We start from the raw sequence: 23,595 nt of genomic DNA, 5'->3' as shown, positions 1-23,595 counted from the left end.
AGTTACAGATGCCATTCCTGGGAGAGCGACCCCAGGAGCAATGGGGAGCAATGGGTGACTGAGTTGGACAGGCTGGTCCAGCAGGAGATACAACTGGACAACAGGTATCAGGCTCTGCAATGGTACGCAGAGCAGGAATATTTAGGGGTGTCAACGGAGTGCTCTCCTGAGGGACATGACTTTGGTGGGCCTGGATTGCTGTGGGAGAGCCTTACAGATCATTTTGTGTTTGGCGATGAAGGAGAACCTACCCTGGAGGAGTTGCAAGAAGGCAGAGGGGCTATGTTCAGTCTCAGAGGGGTCTCAGAGCTTGAGCCAGATCTGCAATACCTGCTGAAGAAAGAGCTGCATCTGGAAAGGGCATACAGCCAACTGCTAAGACATGTTTGGCAGCATGCCCAAGAGTCAGCAGTGGAAATTCCAGAGACTGGGGATTTGATAGACTTCTCTGCTGAAGAGGAACCAGTAATAGACCTGGCAACAGAGCCAAACATTACTGAACTCTGCCCAGCACTGGTAACATCTTCTGAGTTCCACAGACAGGAGATGGTGAACACCTATCCCCAGACACCAGTTCCAGAGGCTGGGGATTTGATCGACTTTGCTGCTGAGGAGGAACCAACCAGCACGCCTTCCGCAAAAGAGCTGGCACCAGGGCATGGCATTGTCGACCTCTGCCCACAACAACCAGCACCGCAGGAGCTACAGGAAGAGGATGCAATCGGTACCTCACAACAGCAGCTTGAGCTGATGTCCGTGGATGAGACTACAGCCACCACCTGGATACCCCAGGGATGCTGGGCAGCCGGCCCAGATCCCCCACAGCATGATGGAGTCAGCCCAGCCACCCTGTCATCTCTCCAGCGGCTGAGAGGATTTCAGGGAGAAGGACCAGTCCGTACTTCTTCCCAGCGGCGGGTATGTTCTACAGGAGAGGCAGAGGTTGGCTAGGTGAGTAACGCTTGGTGTGGGACAATTTGCATGGGGTACTGTGGGGGTGCTGGCATTGAGGGACTGGAGGTACAGACTAACTTCAGAGTACATCCGTCTGGGATCTACTCATGCGTTAGTCTCCTGCCGAAAGGGGAGATATGTGGTTGGGAGTGACTTTTGGGGGTGGGGGGACCCCTGTATCATCTTCCCAAATTCTTATGTTTAACACACCCTGTGCCTGTTAAGGGGTACAGGGTGCGAATGTGAATGGTGTTTGTGAAGGGAGTGACTTTTGGGGGTGGGGGGACCCCTGTATCATCTTCCCAAATTCTTATGTTTAACACACCCTGTGCCTATTAAGGGGTACAGGGTGTGAATGTGAATGTGAATGGGAATGTATATTATGTATTGGTGTGTTGTCCTTTGTTCTCTGCCACATGGCTGTCCATTGTCCTCTGCCATGTGCTGCATCCCATTGTTCTGTGTTTTGGTTGGGTGGGTGGGGGTGTTTCCTGTAGCCCTTCCCACTGATGGGGCGGGCTGATGATGTGTTTTCTGTCCCTGGTTGTTTTTCCCCGCCCTATGTATATATCTTGTGTGTGTAAGAATAAAGGCGTTGACTTACTGTCTTAAGAAGAAGCCTGGTGCTGTCTATTTCCTGGGGGATTTCAAGGGTGGTGTCCCAGGATTTTGTATTCGGACAGGGAAGCTGCAGTATAATGGAAAGTACCCAAGTGCGGTCGGGTTCCGTTACAGTGTTCATAAGAGGACTGGTTTGTTTCATCAAGCATCGAGCCCGTGTTTGTGGTTCCCCCTGAAGTAGTGAGATGATGAACCCCACTTTAGTGCTTTCCAACGAGAATGTGCGAGGTTGCAAGAGGAAGTATAACTGTCAGGCATTTTGGAAAAAAGATTTCTTGCTGTGGTCTCCTGAAAACGTCTCAGGCATAGGAACTCTGGGCTCTGGTGGAGGAACCACTACTGTGGGTACTTGCACTGCGGCTGCCTGAGCAGAGCTCGTGGGCATCAATCTGCTGGCACACCGCCTCCAAGGGTGAGACCCCCCTTTCAGGCTCCATATGGCTGGGTTGTACTGTCACATACCTGACACCGGACAGAGGCACATCGTGCTGGGCACCGGACAGAGGCACATCGGGCTGGACACCGGACAGAGGCACATCGGAATTGGCACCAGACAGAGGCACATCGGAATGGGCACCGGACAGAGGCACATCGGGCTGGGCACCGGACAGAGGCACATCAGGCTGAACACCGGATCACCAGGCGGAGCAGCGGGCACCGGGCCGCCAGGCAGAGCAGCGGGCACCAGGCCACCAGGCGGAGCAGCAGGCACCGAGTCATCTGGCAAGACTGCGGGCACCGAGTCGTCTGGCAAGACTGCGGGCATCGAGTCGTCTGGCAAGACTGCGGACACCAAGTCGTCTGGCAAGACTGCGGGCACCGAGCCATCTGGCAAAACAGCGGGCACCGAGTCATCTGGCAAAACAGCGGGCATCGGGTCTTTAAGCTCGACAGCAGGCACCGAGTCATCTGGCAAGACTGCGGGCCCCGAGTCATCTGGTAAGACTGCGGGCGCCGAGTCGTCTGGCAAGACTGCGGGCGCCGAGTCGTCTGGCAAGACTGCGGGCGCCGAGTCGTCTGGCAAGACTGCGGGCGCCGAGTCGTCTGGCAAGACAGTGGGCTCCGAGTCATCTGGCAAGACAGTGGGCACCAAGTCATCTGGCGGAACAGCGGGCATCGAGTCATCTGGCAAGACTGCGGGCACCGAGTCATCTGGCAAGACTGCGGGCACCGAGTCATCTGGCAATACAGCGGGCACCACGTCATCTGGCGGAACAGCAGGCACCGAGTCATCTGGCAAGACTGCGGGCACCAAGTCATCTGGCAAGACAGTGGGCTCCGAGTCATCTGGCAAGACAGCGGGCACCGAGTCATCTGGCAAAACAGCGGGCATTGGGTCTTTAAGCTCGACAGCAGGCACCGAGTCATCTGGCAAGACTGCGGGCGCCGAGTCATCTGGTAAGACTGCGGGCGCCGAGTCGTCTGGCAAGACTGCGGGCGCCGAGTCGTCTGGCAAGACTGCGGGTGCCGAGTCGTCTGGCAAGACAGTGGGCTCCGAGTCATCTGGCAAGACAGCGGGCACCAAGTCATCTGGCGGAACAGCGGGCATCAAGTCATCTGGCAAGACTGCGGGCACCGAGTCATCTGGCAAGACAGTGGGCTCCGAGTCATCCGGCAAGACTGCAGGCACCGAGTCGTCTGGCAAGACTGCGGGCATCGAGTCGTCTGGCAAGACTGCGGGCACCGAGTCGTCTGGCAAGACTGCGGGCACCGAATCATCTGGCAAGACTGCGGGTACCGAGTCATCTGGTAAGACAGCGGGCATCGGGTCACCAGGCACGACAGCGGGCATCGGGTCATCAGGCATTGGGTCATCTGGCTCGACAGCGGGCATCGGGTCATCTGGCATCAGGTCATCTGGCTCGACAGCTGGCATCGGGTCATCAGGCACGACAGCGGGCATCGGGTCACCAGGCATCAGGTCATCTGGCTTGACAGCGGGCACCGAGTCGCCTGGCATGATAGGATCATTAGGCTGGATCAGTTCATCAGGCTGGGTTCAGACATCAGGCTGGGTAGAGACATCAGGCTGAATTGCGGGTGCCGAGGCACAAGGCTGAACCATGGAAGGCGGGTTCTCAGACGGCAGGCTGACCGGTTTGGATACTGGCAGGATGGTACTGGTTGGAAAGAATTTTCGCTTTTTTCTGGTTTTAGTTACTGAAGCACTGTAAGTAAACGCAGGTCTGTAAACGAATGGAGCAGCTAAAGACAGAGAAGAGCTGGAGGATGGAACAGAGGAGGGAGCAGTTGCTACAGAGGACTTCTTTACAGGGTTAAAGAAAGGATAGGTGCAGCGAGTGGGAGCAGGGGACTGGTATGTGGTAGTTAGCAGAGTATACTGGACCGTCACTGGGGGTGCTGTCGGGGATGCAGGAAGAGTGCTTTGATCAGAGGAATGATGTTGCAAGCTGACTGAGGCTGGGTGCAACAAATCTGTCCATGTCTGCAGTACTGGTTGAACAAAGCTCAGGTTACACATAGCCTGTCTGACCAAAGACTGCACTGCGTTTATGCAATCCATAAGCACATGTGATGGACAAGCTGCATAATGCTCATGGAAGCAATCTGGATCATCCTCCAACAACCATACCAGTGATTCCACTTGATCCACACTAAATGGGGGAAAAAAGTCATTCCTGCTTTCAGGGATACAGAACCGAGCCAACTCAGCACAAACCTGGATCAATGGCTGCACCTCAGAAAACTCTGTGCCCTGATCTACTAGGCAATGTGCGATCCTTATACACTCTAGTAGTTGATCCCTGGGATATTCCTTCAGAGTCTGATAAGCATAGTCTTTGTCATCAAACACTAGCAGAGATAAATACACCACCTCATCAAGATCCATCCTTCCCAGCAACAATAAGCCAAGATGGCTTCCCTGTGCAGCCACTTCTGGTCAGGATTGGCCTTGGTGTAATGTCAGGGCTCCAGGTATGACCAGTGGTGTGTGGACTGACACAGGGAAATACAGGCTTCAGATATGGTATAAAACAATATAATTTATTAAGACTAACAATACAAAACACAGTGCAAAACTAAACATAAACACAGTGCAAACAAACCAAACCAAACCACCCACCGATAACAATACATACAATACAAAGAATAGTCAGGCAGGCCGGGTCAGTAGCAAACGGGCAAACGGAGTACCAGGAACAGGCGGGAGAGTGGTCAGGGTCACAAGCTGGGTTCAGTAACTCACGGGCAACGCGGTACAGAGGGTCGGGCAGAGAATGGTCAGGGTTACAACCCAGGGATCAAGCAGGAGAAGTCAGCAGAGGTCAGGATCAGGCAGGGTCGGCAACAAGTCAGACAGGAACAGGAATACAGGATACAAGGTACAGGGGCCCATGGAAAAACACACACCAAGGCCCTGACTGTGAGTCTGGCCATTCCTTAAATACAACCCCTGCAATCAGCTTCAGGTGTTTGGCTGATTGCAGGGGTGAGTCTCTGATTGCTGAGAGCACCCGCTGGCCAGCCCTGGTACTGCAGCCCACAAGGCAGGTGAGTCCCACCATTATTGGCAAGTCCATTCCTAACATTCTGCCAGAACAAATCCAATAGTTCAGCTCTCATAAAGGAGATGTCATACTCTCCAGTCCCCACTGGGGCAATAAAGGCAAAAATGTCAGTTGCCTTGAATCCCATTTCCAACACCCTGTCTACTACCTCCTTCCTAGTTAGAGAGGGACCTTCCCCGGTCCATTTTAATTGCACTACATTCCTGCGAACTGCAAATGTTGGCAGGTTCCCCGCCCTTGCTTGGAGTGCCCTAGCTGACTCCTGACCCCCTCTTAATACCGCCGAATAACTCAAAACGGGCCTGGTCATAGAGGTACCCACTGCAGAGGGACCTGAAACAGGAGGGGCCACAACCGGAGCAGCTGAGACTGTTGGGTCAGCCCCAGATGAAACGGGCTCAGCAGAGGCCAAAGGCCGAGGGATTGGACCAGCAGAGGTGAGACTTCGCACCGCAAACCCCGGGGAGACCTGAGCAATAGCAAGAGAACCAGGGGATCTAGGCACTGCTCCAGGAGCAACCATCACCCCCCAAAGGGGACTGGGACTGGACCGTAGACCTGACAGGGGCAGTAACACCAACCCCCGAATTTACAGAGGGAGCCCCCACCACAGACTCTCCAGCACAAGGATCCCCAGCCACCGCTACATTACCAGGCACATTACCACCCAATGCATCAGAGTCCTGCACCACGTCCTTAACCGCCTGTTCCCCAGCTCTTGCCAGCAGGTCACTCTCCAGAGCGCTAGACATACACTCGAGCTTTGCATACACCGACCGCTCTGTTAGAACCGGCTTCGGCGGCGTCCGTGACTTCCGTGACGTCACTTCCTCCACTTCGCCGTCAGACTCCTCCAAGGTAAAGCGGAAGGCATCCGCCCGTAGAACCTGCCCCACTTCTACCTCAAAGCAAAGCTTTCTCTCTGCCTCCGCCTCCTCCATCAGTGTCCCCCAATCAGCCGACTGCTGCTGCCCAAGGGGGAGGGAACCAGACTCTCCCACACTCGCCACGGCCACTGCGTCTTCCTTATTAGGATCAGTGCCATGCTGGGAAGATGCAGCAGGCTCAGCTGGCCCCTGCACCTGCTCACCTTCCACCATGAGCTCCTCTGACAATTCCTCCTCAGTGGGGGCCTTCTCCACTGGGCCCCTCGCAGCTGCAATACTGCGGCTTCTTGCGGCCTTAAATCTGGTGTCATTCTGGTACTTTTCCCAGAGGATTCCACTCTTGCGCTTTAGCGCCGCCACATATTTTTCCTGCAGGGAAACACGCTGCCTCAATGCTTCCAGGCCTGGCTTCATTGCCTCATGTTTGGAGCTCCATACATGGTCATACTGTGACCGGAGCTTCTTCAGCTCCAAACTGAGCTTACTGAGCTTGGCCTCTTCCCTCTCCACCGCCTTGGCCCAGGCAGCCACACGGTCCCAATACTGTGTGTAGTTTTCCCCCTTCCTAGGGGTCGTTCCCAGGTCCTCCACTGGTGGAAAGCTGGGACCGGTACTAGACCCCTCCAGGGGCCTCCCAGCACTGGACCCAGGCCCAGGATCCACCATCCTGCCTGGGCTGGGTAGGTCACTTGAATCCAATGCTTCCCGGCCTCCCTGGAACTCAGCAGAGCAGCCTTCCACACAACCTCACTGGTGGTGCTGGAGCTCATCTGCCGTGTGGACTGCAGTACCAGTGCTTGCCAGCGGGTGCTTTCAGCAGCCAGGGTCTCACTCCTGCAATCAAGCCATCACCTGAGGCTGATTGCAGGAGGTGTATTTAAGCAGATCCAGGCCTGCAATCAGCGCCTTGGTGTTTGTTCCCATGAGCCCCTGTACCTGCATCCTGTCTGCTTCCTGCTTGATATTCCTGCCTGATCTCGACTCTGCTAGAACTCTGCCTGCACCGACCCCGGCTATTCCTGACCACTCTCCTGTCTGCTCCTTTGTACCTTGTCTGCCCAATAGTTACTGACCTGGCCTGCCTGACTACGTTTGTGTTCCTGCACACATTGGGATCTGTTGGAGGTTTGGTTCTTGCACTGTGTGTTTTGGGTGTTCTGTATAGCTTTTAATAAATTACATTGTTTTATACCATACTTGAAGCCTGCGTTTCCCTGTGTCAGTTCACACATCTCTGGTCATACCTGGATCCCTGACACCCTGTTTGCAGAGGGACTAGACAGGGCTGTAAGCTTTCCCTGCTGCCTTTTGCACTATAATTGAACCCTTGACTATGGCAATTCAGTCTCATGCCCAAATCCATGGCATTCGTTGCGGCTCTCAGGAACATAAATGTGCCCTATTTACCGATGACGTTCTTATGTACATTACTTCTCCTTCGATCACTATTCCAAACTTACTATTGTTATTACGCCAATTCGCTGCTCTTTCCGGACTTTCCCTTAATCCCCACATACGACTGCCCTTAATGTTTCCTTACCCATATCGGATAAACAGCAGCTTAGAACTTCATATGATTTTCAGTGGGCGAATAAATTGTTACCCTATTTAGGTATACATCTTGCCACTTCCATCAAGTCTCTTTTATCAGGCTAATTATCCTCTTCTCTTTAAAAAGCTTAGGGATGATCTCCATCATTGGGCTGACTATTCCTTGTCCTGGTTTGGTAGAGTCAACTTCATCAAAATGACGTTTCTACCTCAACTACTATATTACAGACGCTACCGATAGCAATTTCGTGACGAGACTTATAGCTCCTACAAGCTGAGGTTCTTCATTTTATTTGGAATAACAGATGGCCTCGGATGAATCAGAAGATGTTATATGACTCTAGATCGCAGGGTGGTATTGGCCTTCCTAATCTCCACGCGTACTTCCAAGATGCGCAGATTGTCCAACTAGCTTATACCACGGTTGGGGAAATATTCCCCATTGGGTTTCTGTGGAAGCTCTTACCTGTCACCCTTTGGTTATTGGGGCCTTGCTTTGGCTTCCTAGTTGATTGCGTCCTCCTATACTGTGCCCACTCTGTCATTCTCTTTGGCAGTCTGGGACAGGGTACGTCACCGCAAATCATTAGCGTCACGCCATACACCTATTGCTCTGATTTTTTGAAACCCTGAATTTGTGCCCGGTTTAACACTGGCCCCTTTTCAATGGTGGATCAATAAAGGCTTGTTGCAGATAGCAGAATATCTTAATGGTGCTTGTATACATTCTTTGCAATATTTTAAAGAAAAATTACTTATGCCTGCTACTGAAATTTTTAGATATAACCAGATTGTTTCATTTCTCCACTTGAAGCTCGCTTTAGTGGACGAGTCTCCTTTGCTCACCACCATTGAACTTTCCTGCAAGAATAGGGATTCCCCCAGAGGCCAGGTCTCTGCGTTTTATGCTCTCCTCACTGATCCGAATTGTAAATTTCCTTATATGGAACATTGGGAAAAAGATTTAGCTGTCAATTATGAATTATTGGATTGGGAAGATATCATCTTGGTACTGTCCAAAGGTTTCTATCAATACTACTCTAATTGAAGCTAATTATAAAACTTTGCTGAGATGGTATTTGGTACCTACCCAGAATGCAAAGATGCATCTGACTGCCTCTGCAATGTGTTTCCGGCGTTATGGCTAGGTTGGGTCTATATTTCACATCTGGTGGCAATGCCCGCTTATACTTAAATTTTCGATTTGAATGTTCGATTTGGTACATTCAGTGAAGCATATTAATATTCGCAGATTCCCAGAGACAGTGCTCTTTCACAAATTTCCAGAAAATATTCCCAAGAAATCCCATAAATTGATTTCCTATATGTTTCTAGCTGCGAGGATTACTATAGTTAGACACTGGCGACAATCGGTCATTCCCCTTGATTATGTGAAAAAGAAACTCAACTGGATCATGGTTAACGACAAACTCACCTGTATCTTACACAATAATTTGAAGAAATTCGATACCACATAAGGACCATGGATTCACTATCTGTGCCTTAATGACCCTCATCTTGATTTTCCTTTCTTTTGTTATTTGCTCTTTCTACTCCTTTTATATTGCTCTATATTATGTATATTGTGCTGTCAATACGAGCTGTACTTGACTATGTATTGGCTGCCCTTTATGTCTTGACTTCACTACCATTTGTTATTGCAGAATTTGTTGTTTTGGTGTTTCTATCTGTGCATATGATGGCACACTCTTTATTGATGTTAATTGTTTAATTCTTCCCTATTTACTTTGTAAAATTATTCTATAAACATTTTTGAAAAGTAAAAATATAAAATCTACTTTTTTGAACACAAGCTAAATGGGAAAACAGAAAATTGTATCATATTTATCGTAAATTTTCTTTTCCTGACGCCAATCCATGGCAGCATGTGTGGTACTGCACTAACAGAGGATCACAAGCTATGCTATGAAACATATTTTGCAACCGATTGGTAATTGTTATAAAGTAGAGATTTAGTTTTATTTTTTCTATCTACTATTTCAGCTGCTTAGTTCTAGCCTATTACTGCTAGATCATGTGCAAAAAAATATCAAAAATAGGATTTTTTTACAAGTTACAATTAATTAGATAAGGGTGCTGTAGCTTTATATGAGCTAAGGAATAATGTAAAATGTAAAACATTTATTACATACAAACTAAATAAAGTCCTGTAAGGCTGCATTTAAAGTGGTTGTAAACCTCAGATATGAAATATGAACAATCACATCCCTCTATAGTGTGTACTTGTCTCAGTCCAGAGCATTAGTGTAATTTATGTCCACTGCCTCCTTCCTCTGACAAGTTTTCCTGACACCAAGAAGTAAAAAGGTGACAGGGAGGGATCTCTGTTCCTCTGTGCTGTGTGAAGGGGTGTACCCTTCAGTTCTGTAGAGAGTAATTTTAGTTGCTTTCTGGAAGCTCAGACAAGCTGTAATAAATTCTGGACTTTGAATGGCTGTAGATAAGAGATTGATACAGATAAACAGGTACAACTTATGTAAGAAGATTTGATTCATCTCTGTATGTCACCTGAAACCAGTCACTTCACTGGGTATATGTGAGAGTTTACAACCACTTTAACTTAAAGGTATCTTTCAAGCATGTAATTTGACGAACTGGAATTTTTCCCAAGTTGCTCACAACGTAGCATAAAATAGAGGGCTCTGTGCTGAACAGTATTTTTTTAAAATGTTTTTTGGGGTTGGTAAATGATCCCACAGGCAGTGCCTAGCTTCCTCTGCCTTTTGTTTGGCAATCCTTTTCCTATTAGCCTAGAAAAAGGTCCTGAATTGATTTTCAGGATTCACCTTCTTCTCTTGGGGTTTGTGTTAAAGTTTGCAGTTTGAAAAACATTTTGAAGTGATCACTGAACTTCCTACCAATCAATGCTGAACAGATTCGTCCATCACTAATTAGTAATTCCTAGAAGTCAATGGTATTTCATGTTTCAGTTGTCAACAGCAAGAGATGATTTATTATGGGCTGCTATATGGGATATTGCAGTTAAAGTGGAACTTTACTCAGAAAACTATGTCCTGCTAGATCACTTCAAGCTGGCCCCTTTTGGAGCTATAGTGATGTAAAACATTAAAAATAATTGCATATACAGTTTAAAATCCATATAATAATGTCTCCCTCTACCCTGCACATGTTCAGTTGTTCTCTATTTTTTGGCACTTTGCGGAAAATATACAGGGCGATATGCTGACAGCCTAAAGACTTACTGCAGCTCAGGCACTCTGGGCTTCAGCAAAATGGCATCCTCCAGCAAGAAGAAACATCACCAATGCTGGAGGTAAATTTACAGCACATAAATATGGAATTTATTTTCCTTGCTAAAGAACTTTTTTTTAAAAATGTAATTGCTATGGGTAAAGTTCTGTTTTAAGATGGCATTATGAAATAAACTCATTTAGGTGACTAAACACAGGCCATAGTTTGGAGCCTGCAGTCTTATTTAGAGCGTTGTCTACATAATGCTTCAGAGAACAATTTTTGATATGAGAAGAGGCTAGTCACGTGACTTTGTTCTAGAAACGGGTCCCTAGATTGTAGGCATTTTGCACAGCCCTTACAATTGGTGCGCATATGTTATGTAATGGGTGTGACGATATGTCTGTCCCCTGCCCTTCTCATCAACTCGCGACTGAAGGACCAGCCAATCTTGCACCGCGCTGTCACTTGCGTAACAATGCCACTCTCAGCTGTGCCCTGCACAAATATTTTCCAGCTCGCGGGACTACAATCTATGTGCCAGCAGCCTGAGAGTGATTGTTACTGGGTCAGATTAATTACGCAATTAACCCTTCACAGTGCCACCACCGCCTTTTTTACAGAGAAGGAGGAAACTCACAAATCTTAGCAGTAACACTATGATATTAGCATAAGCGTCTGTAATACACAATGTTACCACAGACAGATAAATTCAGAGGATTATTACATACAGTAGCACTCTTCAAGAGACAGGGATTCTTTAGTTTGCATTAAAAGCTTTAGAGACAGTTTCAACACTTTTCAAAATAGGATTTATTACTAAAAAGGTCAAAATATTAAAATAATTACAGAAAAAGATGTTACCAAGATATAAAGAGGACAATAAAACAACACAGAAATAAAAGAAAGGAGTTCAGAAGGCAGAATAATGTCCTTGGTTTAAGCAGAGTCCAATCGTCCAAACAAAAAGATTGCCTTGGCTCTGAAGTCCGTTAGATGTTTCCTGATTGATGTTAAACGAGAGCTGTCTTTTTTCTATCATATTAAAGGGGTGTCGCCTGAGAACAAATGACCAATCATCCAGTTTTGGGATGGGGTGCTAGGAGGTAACCAACTTTATGACCAAGTCGCCTTACAATTTCATACTAAGGTTAATAACCTCCAATAGGTACAGGTAGCATCCTAGCAACTGGCAGATTAATATTCAGAATTATATTTCAAATGCAGGGATACCAAACACAGCGTACCCTTGTCACCCAGGAGGGAAGAGACTGCTTTATTCTCTCTTCTAGGTGCTAATATAGTCATGTAAGGTCTTGTTTGACTCATATTAAAATGATCTATCCAAATATATACCTAATATTAATGTGCCCAGTTCCTGCTGAACTTTATGAATTGTATGAAAAATGTCTACATGTGGAATGGACGTTTCATGGCATGCTCTAGCCCTAATGGCCTAAGAGGTCATGACTGATTGAGTTATTGTTTTACGATCGGGCAGAGGAAAGTGGTTTTCAAAGCAGACCCCTTGCACCAGACTAATTATTGGTTTACACCCCTGGAGCTTCATCTGGCTGCGTTTTATTTAGGATAAGAGGCCCTTTTGACCTCCATTCAACTTACAGCTATAAATTCCATTCAAGAGGGAGGAGGGAGGACAGGAGAGACAACATGGCTGAGACCTAGCAAGATGGCTGCCATGTACAGCGTCCATGTCTCTATTGCGCACAATCGTCACAATGGGTACAAATATAGACCTCCCTATCTAAATAAGGCTCAGAGGATCTAAATATGGGCTCATATTGCTTATTCCTTTTTGGGCAATTACGTTTTTCCTCTGAGAGTTTACACTCATGTGGGTTTCTGGAAAACTTTCATGACAAAAATCATTAGGCAGTGGAATCTTTAGCTATCTTCTTTGGATCACCTAAGACTGTCAATATATGGTATAATATAGACCCTTGTTGAGGGCTACCTTAGAGGCTGATAAAGTAAAATGTCATCTGTACTTGTGTTGCTTCTGTACACTGAGCAAGTTACATAAGTGCCAGAAGCAGATCCCTTTGCTATTGAGCAGAAGTAGATGTCTCTTAGTCCAAATTCAAATAGAACTGAAATGTTTGCCTAAAATATGAAATTCCTATGACACTTTAATAGAGCAAGATCTGCATATACACTTTAATCTCTCCTGTTTTAGACTGATGACAAAGGCTGTATATCCAGGACATATGACCTCGGTCTGTTCAATATCTCTCAGACAAACGTGCAGCAGCATTTAAAAGTCAGGGCTGTATTGACGGAGGAGCTAACAGGTGAGAATAAAACCTTTATTTATCAAATGCTGATACTTCCAGAGTTCAAAAAGAAAAGAATAGATGTTCTATTCATTCTTTTATAAATTAATGGTAGCACAAATTAATGAGTAGACAGATATCTTCCACCAAGGTTCTTAGCTCCACAACCACTATGGTCATTACATAAAACCAAATGATCTACGTTTGTGTGATGGTTAATGAAACCAGAGATGCAACTCCAGTTTTCTGGGAAGAGAAATCCTTGCCTGAGCCCCAGAGACTTTTCACTTTCCACCTGCGGCTCCTCAAATTTGTCCACCCAAAAATGTATAACTTATTTTAGGTTTCCCTAAAACTGCTTAGTTACTGTTGACTTTTGTTGCATACATTTATTCCCATGTTGCCTGAAACTAGACTCAAATTATTAATATTATTATTATACAGGATTTATATAGTGCCAACAGTTTGCTCAGCGCTTTACAATATAACGGGAGACAATACAGTAACAATACAGTTCAATACAAGAGGGATTTGAATGCTACAGTATGACTTTATCCTCTTTGGTTTCACTAGTGCAATATCCTGTCTGATTTGGTATAAATGTAATAGGTTGTTGAAAACAGGCCCTCACACTACAGAGGGGTTGTACAGAGATTAAAATGTTTGTGGTTAGCTTTGGATGAAAGTTAATACAGCCATTTGATGGTTTGCTCCCTGGTGAACTGGCTGAGATTTGAACCACGTATTAGCAGGCTGATTGTACCTTTCGATCGACTTGGGTACAACCAGTGATGTATTTTGGTTTTGTGCTGCTCTAGGCAAGACTAAAATCGGGCAACCCCCTGCATCTAAATTTGCCCCACCCCTTCCTGTTTAAGATCCACCCCTTCATCTGTAAACCCTACCCCTTCTGTAGCTCCACCTCTTCCTATTAGAGCTCCACCCACTGAAAACAACCATGGGGCGCTATTCCTCTCACTGACACCAACATTGGGGCACTATTCCTATCACTGACAACAATGGTGGGGCACAATTCCTCCCACTGACGTGAACGATGGTGCCCCATCATTAGTGTCAGTGTGGGAGGAATAGTGCCCCATCATTGGTGTCAGCGGGAGGAATAGTGCCACATCATTGGTGTCAGTGGGAGGAATAGTACCCCATCATTGGTGTCAGTGTGGGAGGAATAGTGCCCCATCATTAGTGGGAGGAAGAGTGTGTCCCATAATTGGTGTCAGTGGGAAGAATAGTGCCTCATTATTGGTGTCAGTGGGAGGACTAATGCACCACCGTTGGTGTCAGTGGGAGGAATAGTGCCTCATCATTAATGTCAGTGGGAGGAGTAGTGCCCCATCATTGGTGTTAGTGGGAGGAATAGCCAAAAGACAGCTGCAGCACAGCCAGCTAGTTCTGGAGGGCATCCATGGATGTCCTCCCAGAACCACTCCCCCTTCGTGCAATCTGTGTTCAGCTGATCATGTGTCCAAGTAAAGGGCTAATCAGAGCCACTTTTAATATGTGATCAGCTGTGTCCAATCACAGCTGATCACAGCAGAAATAGGAAATGCCGGTTATCGGCAGTCCTCGCCTCAAACTAACAGCTAGCTCAGGGGGACATCTACATTGATCATCAGTGCCCTAATGATCAGTGTAGCCCCATCAGTACAGCCAATAGTGTCCATCTGTGCTGGCTTTCAGTGCCCATCTGTGCTGGCTTTCAGTGCCCATTTGTGATGGCTTTCAGTGACCATCAGTGCCACCTATCAGTACCACATATCAGTGCAGCCCCACCAGTGCAGCCTATCAATGCCCCTCAGTGCAGCCTCATCAGCGCACATCAGTGAAGGAGAAAAATCACTTATTTACAAAACTTTATAACAGAAACTAAGAAAAACTTTTTTTTTTTCCAAAATGTTTGGCCTTTTTTTGTTTGTTTAGCAAAAAAAATAAAAACCCCAGTGGTGGTTAACCGCTTACCCACCGCCGTATAGCAGATATACTGCTACACGGTGGCATGGGTGCGCAAAATCACACACATATATATATATATATATATATATATATATATGTGTGATTTTGCATTTCTGGGTCCTGGCCGGTGATTACCCGCTGGCACCCGGTTATTACCGACAATCACAGACAGGGAGGAAGACTGGTTTACAAAAAGTCTTCCTCCCTGTCAGCTCGGGCACACTGCTCGGGATGGCTGTGCATAGCACAGCCATCCCAATCAGTGTGCTTACAGTGAAACACACCCCCCCTAGTAAAACACGCCCTACACACAGTTAACCCTTTGATCGCCCCTCACATTAACCCCTTCCTGCCCAGTGTCATTAGTACAGTGTCAGTGCTGCTTTTTAGCATTGATCACTGTATTGGTGTCACTGGGGATGTCAGTGACACCAAGTTAGTCAGAATGCCAGCCACAGTCCCGCTAAAAGTTGTTAATTGCCGCCATTACTAGTAGGAAAAAAAATCCCAGTATCTCTACCACCATTTGTAAACGCTATAGCTTTCACGTAAACCAATTAAATTACACTTATTGGGATTTTTTTTAGCAAAGACATGTAGCAGAATACATTTTGGCCTAAATTTATGACGAAATTAGATTTTTTTTTTTTTTTTTTTTTTACTGGACGTTTAATAGCAAAAGTCCAAAATACTGTTTTCTTCTCAAAATTGTCGGTCTTTTGCTTATAGCGCAAAAAATTTAAAATGCACAGGCAATCAAATACCACAGTAAGAAAGTTCAATTTGTGGGAAATAAAGGACATAAATTTCACCTGGGTGCGGCATTGCATGACCGCGCAATTGTCAGTTAAAATAATGCAGCGTCATAACATAAAAATGGGCTGGTCAGGAAGGGGGGGGGGGGACAAATCCTCTGGCGGGCAAGTGGTAAATACTGCCAAAATAAAGCTCTATTTGTCTAAAAAAAAAAAAGATAAAAAAAATTAGTTTGGATACAGTGTTGCATGACCACCCAATTGTCATTCAAAGTGCAACAGTGCTGACAGCTGAAAATTGGCCTGGGCAGGAAGGGGGTAAAATTGCCCAGTAGGCAAGTGGTTAATTTGTATTTCCTCAAAAAACCTTTAGTTTATTAACTTATGACAATATTTATGCCTGCTTCTTTCCTACAGGGAACACAGAATACTCAACAGCTATTTCCAGACTGGGCACATTTGAATATATGACATATTTTGAGGCTGTTGAATTTTACCAGCAAGGAGTTCCTTTAACAGTCAAGGTAATGAGATGTATATGCCTAGACGAGATGTTCCCACTTGATTCCTTTTGTACCAGTGTGTTTTTAGAAGAGTATTTATAAAGTGAGGGTGATTTTTTCTTTCCACACCATATGTTAACAAGTTCCTTCAAGCTAAAAAATATGAATCAAGATATTCTTGTCCATTGGAGGACGTTGAAAGTCTTCAACCTTTGGGTTATACTTCCACCTACAGAAGGCGATAATGCTGAGGGACTGAGCACTGATATCATCTGTTGGATGGAATGTTCTGCATGCACACTCTGCACTCTCTTTTCCCCATACAGTGTTTAGGAAGCATCTCTCTCTGCTCCTGCACACATGAAACTTTGCTCCATTTATGTTGCTTACCTACAGTGACTTTGGCCACCTACAGCCTTCTGACTCCCACATGGTCGCAACATGTTTGATTCTGGATGCAGAAAGGACAGTCATTCTGTACACCCTCTCCACCCCTCGCCTGTGTAGCAATCAGGGGATTTCATTTCTGTAGGGCTTTTGGCATGGATCGTAGCAATGCTCTTTGCCAGCACTGACCATCGAGAATCACTTTGATCCATCGAGGAAGCGCTGCAGAAAGAACAGGACAAAGAGAGGGGATTTCATATCCATTAAGTGCTACACAAGCTGTGTGGGCACTGACTGTATATACATGTTTTATACACAGGATACATAGTATAGCTCAATCAAAAAGCTCCTATACAGCCACAAAACACTACTTCCTCCCTAGGAAGTGAATAAACTATTGAATGTACTTTTTGTGATAAACTTCCCAATCAGCCCAATCTATCTCAAAAATTCAATAAACCAACATATTCCAAAAGGTGATGATCAAATCTAAACTAAAATAATAATAAACCACCCCTCTAATATATATTCCAAAATCATCAAATATAAATAATAAAATAACATAAATAAAATAAAATATAATAAATTAAAATATATATAAAAGTGTCCAAATCTCCAAAAAATAATAATAATAATAATAAGTGTCCAAATCTCCAAAAAAGTATGTAATATAAACAAATAAATGTCCAAAAAGTCCCAAGAAAAACAAAAACGTTCTTTATGTGTTCAGTGAAGCAAAACCATTCTCCAAAAATGCCTTGTTATCCTCAAAAGTAAAAAGAAAAATATATCATAGTGTAATATCCTCAAACATATATATATGCTTCACACTGTGCAAAACTCAAATCACACCAAAAATAGTGAAAAATCAATAAATAAAAATAAACGTGAGAACTCGTGATCACTCCAATCTCAAGTGAAAAATGATACTAGGTACCAATATCCTATATACTCCAGCCAAAGTAGATGCTAAATACCATTACCCTCTTATGGTATATTCAGGCATATACTGTTAGATAGGAAAGGCATTCCTCCATCACTCTTATCCCGGGGTATTCCTCATATGGACAAAGAGAAGGCTCAATCAGGCAGATTTCATAAAAAGATATAAATTTATTCCACACTTACATGTAAAAACACTTTATCCAGCTTTCTGTACTGCACATTTCAGTCTCTGGTTGAAAAAACGATCGTTTCCAACCGACAAAATGGCCGCGGCGACACTTCCGGTTAGCGTGCGTGCGTAATGACGTCACTCTCCTAACGCGCGTCACTTCCGGACTTCATCTGAAGGGATACAGACGTCTAATTGGTCTCTCCTTATAATCCACTGTCTTTTAATGGGGTGAGGCCGGATCCGCCATATTGCATGAGGGAAACATCGCAATAGAACCCCATGTAGCCTCCCGCAAACCCCCAATACCGGAAATACTACTCGCAGTTATACACTAATATCACCAACGATACTACATATCTATATACAACCTTTCTACATATGAGATCAACAAATAACAAGCTCACATGCAGATAGTATATATTCAGGGAAATAAGCATATTCCATCGATTACCCAGTACCACCATATACCACTCCCAATATAATCTACCAGGTGAAACACAGCAACAACTACTTATTATAGTAAACCTCTATTCATATATATTTTACATAATTACACTATATAATGTATGATCCTAATATGTATCATAATATTCAACCCCGTGCTCCCCCTAGTGGTCGTATAATAATACTGCTACTAAACCCATTAATTATAAAATCAGTACACCAATCTCTACATTAATTATTTTAAATAATCACATAATTCCACTATATAATGAATGACCCTAATATGTATCATAATATTATGCCCAGTGCTCCCTCTAGTGGTCGTAAGATAGTACTGCTACTAAACATATTATTTATAAAACCAATACCCCAATCTCTAAAATAATTCACTATCAATATATTACCAATAGTAAACCCTAATGACATAAATAATCACCGCTCTACTTATTTCAATAGAATATATAAAAAAGTTACATTTAAAATAAAGTATTAATTAAAATATATAAGAATGTGTATCCATAGATAAACATACATCTATGGATATAAACCACTGTTATTTCAAATACATTATTATAAAATTAATATACCCGAATTATCCAAACTATCATTAAATTACTGCTCCTTATTTATCTATCTGAAATAAAACAATTCAAATCTAGCTCTATATTTAGTCCCTTTGGTTTCAATGTATTCATCCTAAAGATCCAAAAGGTTTCATTTTGTGACAATTTCTTAATTCTATTACCCCCTCTCCAATGTCCTTCCACAGTGTCAATTCCACAAAATTTTAACTGACTAGGATCTGAATTATGGAATTCCTTAAAATGTCTCGATACACTATGATCCTTCTTCCCTTTAATAATATTCCTCACATGTTCTTCCAACCTTTTTCGTAAGTTCCTTTTTGTTCTCCCTATATACTGGAAATGACAAGGACATTCCAGCATATATGTAACGTATTTTGTGTCACATGTAATAAATTGTTTAATTAGAAATTCTTCACCAGTAGAACAAGAAGCGAAGGAAGGAGTCTTCTTATTCTTAATTTTAGTAATTTTACACATTCTACATTTTCTGCACGGATAGAATCCTTTTAGATTAAACATATTGCCCATTTTCTTTGGAGGGGATATTATTCCTTTCACCAAGGTGCTCCTCAAATTATTCGTTTTTCTATAAATAAAACTTGGTTTATTTGGTAACACCGGGCCTAGCACATTATCCTTCTGTAATATTGGCCAATGTTTAATTAAAACCTTCTCAATTTCTTTAAACTGACAATTAAAACGTGAATAAAACGCATATTCCCTTTTATTATTATTCTCCTCTTTCATTTTAAATTTTTCTTTAATTTTCCCGTCACCTAAATAATTCTGACTAATTTTAAATCGTATGCTCTCTAATTTTTCTGGATCATAACCTTTGGAAACAAACCTCTCTTTAATAACCTTAGATTGTGCTATAAAGTCCTCCAATCTTGAACAGTTCCTCATAATTCTAGTAAACTGTCCTTTTGGTATGCCTTGTATCCATTGCGGATGATGACAACTAGTCACAGGAATATATCCGTTTCTATCCGTATCTTTAAAATAAGTTTTAAAACATAATCTGTTATTATATTTAAAAATAGTAAGATCTAAAAAATTGGCCGATTGATTACTTATATTATATGTAAATTCCAATTCGTAATTATTGGTTTCAATAAATCTCAAAAACTTTAATAGATTCTTCTCCGTGCCCTCCCAAATTACCAAAATATCGTCAATGTATCTCTTCCATATTGTTAGCCCCTCCCACCTTTTACCATAAATCTCTTTCTCTTCCCATTTTGCTAGGAAAATATTCGCCAAACTCGGAGCGAATTTGGCGCCCATTGCGACACCCTTCCTTTGCTCATAATATTCACCATTATACCAGAAATAGTTCTTTCTCATTGTGAATTCTAATAATTGAATGATAAATTTTCTCTGTTTAAGGTGCAAGTCAGTATAATTTAACAGAGCCCATTTAATGGCTTCTACTCCATCTTTATGTATAATGTTAGTATAAAGGGAGTTTACATCTATAGTAACTAGAAACATTCCGTGAGTACTCTCCATTCCCTCTAATAAACTAATCACATCTTGACTATCCTTTATATATGATTGCATGTTTTTAACCACTGGTTGCAAATAAAAATCTATGTATTCTCCCACCCTTGAATGTATAGAATCAATCCCATTAATAATGGGTCTCCCTGGGGGTCTACTAAGACTTTTATGAATTTTTGGCAATATATACATGTATGGAATCTTACATGACAAAGGAACCAAATATAGAGCCTCTTTCTCATTAATAATTTTATCTTCTTCAGCCTTTTTGACTAACTTCTGGAGCTGTTTTTTATATAAAATAGTTGGATTTTTTAAAATTTTTTCATAAGTTTCACTATCACTTAAAATACGATCCATTTCTTTTTCATGTTCCATCCTATCCATTATTACCACCCCTCCACCCTTGTCTGCCGGTCTTATAATAATATTTTTCTTTTTCTTAAGAGCCTCTAAACCCTGATGAATAGATTCTTCCTCCCTAAATTTTCTTAAATTCACTTCATATAAATCGTCTACTACCATTTGCTTGAATACTTCTATGTTCATATTCCTTGAATTCACCGGATTGAACGTAGACTTGTTTTTTAAATTACTACATACATATTTTGACCTCGGCATAGGGTTCAATGTATTAGTTTGGCCGGGTAACGAAGCAAAGTATTTTTTAATATTTAATCTTCTAATGTATTTATTAACATCTATGTAAGTCTCAAATTTATTCAAGTTCGATTTCGGGGCAAATTTTAGACCTTTATCTAATACCAATATTTCATTCTCTGTCAAAGGGACTGAACTTAAGTTGTAAATTCCTTCACCTATCCTTCGTTCCTCTTCCTTTTGTTTATATTCCCTTTGTCCTGTGTTTGCTCCCCTACACAGTAATTTTGAGGGCCACTTACTTCTTCCTCTCTCGGGGCATAATTTCCCCCCCATTCCCTTCTTTGGTAGTAAGGGGGATTTCTCGGTCCTCCCCCTCCCCATTGGGGTTGGTAATATGGTCTCATGAACGGTGGTGGGCCCGGAGGACGACCTCTGTAGTTCCTCTGAAAAAAATTTCCCCTTCCTCTATTCCTATTGGGACTATAGTAGTTCCCTCTTGGACTATAATAGTCATTCCAGCCTTCTAAGGGCTGAAATCTATTCTGTATCGGGACATTGTATACTTGATTAGCTGTATTTTTTATTTTAGCATTATCTTTCCCTGAAACTGCTTTTGGTTCTGTTTTCTTCCCTGGAATAGGTAAATTCTCCTTATTCCTATTTTGACTCTGGAAATTCTGTTCCTGTACAAGTCTATTCCTTCCATCATCATCTAGTAGCGATTTCGCCGGTGATGATTCTGTAGATTGGCAATTTATAAAATTCGCCGATTCCTGCCATTTATAAATTTTATTCGCCTGATAGTCCCCCATGTCCCTGATGAATTTCTTATGTTTTTTCCTCTTAATTTCTCCATCTTTTTTATTTAGCTGTTCCTGTAGGGTCTGATATACACCATTAAGATCCCTTTTCTCTTTAAATTCTTCCACCTTCTTTTTCATCTCCTCTAGTTTAATTTCTACTGACCTAAGTTTCCTTTTCTTCCTCTCTATCAACATAATCAATAGTTGTTCCTCACATGTGTGAAAGAATTTCTTCCACTCAGTTAAGGAATCTTCATCATTAAGGCCATCATTAGGGACCAGATCCCATCTTAATCTCCTTGGGACTATACCTTCCTTAATATATTTCTCAAATGAGACAATGTCCCACCATAATTGTAATTTCCTTTCCATAGTATAGCCCACTTTTTTCATTAGTACCTCCACATTTGCGTCACAGGCTGTTTGAGTAGTTGAAAATACTTCCTCTAAATTGATTTTCCTAGTATCCATAAAGTTAAATACGTCCATATTAAAATTCTCAGTGATCCTAAATATTAAACAATAAATCAAATATCCTATACACACCTAAATTAAAATTCAAGGAGAACAAAACACCCCCTGGTGTAAGACAATCAATCAAAAAGCTCCTATACAGCCACAAAACACTACTTCCTCCCTAGGAAGTGAATAAACTATTGAATGTACTTTTTGTGATAAACTTCCCAATCAGCCCAATCTATCTCAAAAATTCAATAAACCAACATATTCCAAAAGGTGATGATCAAATCTAAACTAAAATAATAATAAACCACCCCTCTAATATATATTCCAAAATCATCAAATATAAATAATAAAATAACATAAATAAAATAAAATATAATAAATTAAAATATATATAAAAGTGTCCAAATCTCCAAAAAATAATAATAATAATAATAAGTGTCCAAATCTCCAAAAAAGTATGTAATATAAACAAATAAATGTCCAAAAAGTCCCAAGAAAAACAAAAACGTTCTTTATGTGTTCAGTGAAGCAAAACCATTCTCCAAAAATGCCTTGTTATCCTCAAAAGTAAAAAGAAAAATATATCATAGTGTAATATCCTCAAACATATATATATGCTTCACACTGTGCAAAACTCAAATCACACCAAAAATAGTGAAAAATCAATAAATAAAAATAAACGTGAGAACTCGTGATCACTCCAATCTCAAGTGAAAAATGATACTAGGTACCAATATCCTATATACTCCAGCCAAAGTAGATGCTAAATACCATTACCCTCTTATGGTATATTCAGGCATATACTGTTAGATAGGAAAGGCATTCCTCCATCACTCTTATCCCGGGGTATTCCTCATATGGACAAAGAGAAGGCTCAATCAGGCAGATTTCATAAAAAGATATAAATTTATTCCACACTTACATGTAAAAACACTTTATCCAGCTTTCTGTACTGCACATTTCAGTCTCTGGTTGAAAAAACGATCGTTTCCAACCGACAAAATGGCCGCGGCGACACTTCCGGTTAGCGTGCGTGCGTAATGACGTCACTCCCCTAACGCGTTTCGTCACTTCCGGACTTCATCTGAAGGGATACAGACGTCTAATTGGTCTCTCCTTATAATCCACTGTCTTTTAATGGGGTGAGGCCGGATCCGCCATATTGCATGAGGGAAACATCGCAATAGAACCCCATGTAGCCTCCCGCAAACCCCCAATACCGGAAATACTACTCGCAGTTATACACTAATATCACCAACGATACTACATATCTATATACAACCTTTCTACATATGAGATCAACAAATAACAAGCTCACATGCAGATAGTATATATTCAGGGAAATAAGCATATTCCATCGATTACCCAGTACCACCATATACCACTCCCAATATAATCTACCAGGTG

The 23,595-nt window shown here is 42.9% G+C and overlaps 1 protein-coding gene across 1 annotated transcript in view; it reads left to right on the top strand.

Annotated features, from left to right (window-relative positions):
* Nucleotides 1-23,595, top strand: part of LOC149451735 (alpha-2-macroglobulin-like protein 1) — a 222,347-nt gene that overhangs the window by 64,848 nt on the left and 133,904 nt on the right. Inside the window, exons 9-10 of the mRNA XM_089690237.1 lie at nucleotides 12,954-13,068; nucleotides 16,194-16,300. Of these exons, the coding sequence (XP_089546363.1) occupies nucleotides 12,954-13,068; nucleotides 16,194-16,300 (222 nt within the window). The remainder of the gene's footprint in view (nucleotides 1-12,953; nucleotides 13,069-16,193; nucleotides 16,301-23,595) is intronic.

The sequence above is a fragment of the Staurois parvus genome, unplaced genomic scaffold (genome assembly GCF_062004578.1).
Source record: "Staurois parvus isolate SC_StPar_1 unplaced genomic scaffold, SC_StPar_1.0 ptg000525l, whole genome shotgun sequence".
NCBI lineage: Eukaryota > Metazoa > Chordata > Amphibia > Anura > Ranidae > Staurois > Staurois parvus.
The sequence above is the reverse complement of the archived record's forward strand: the minus strand, read 5'-3'. Positions and strand labels throughout refer to the sequence as shown.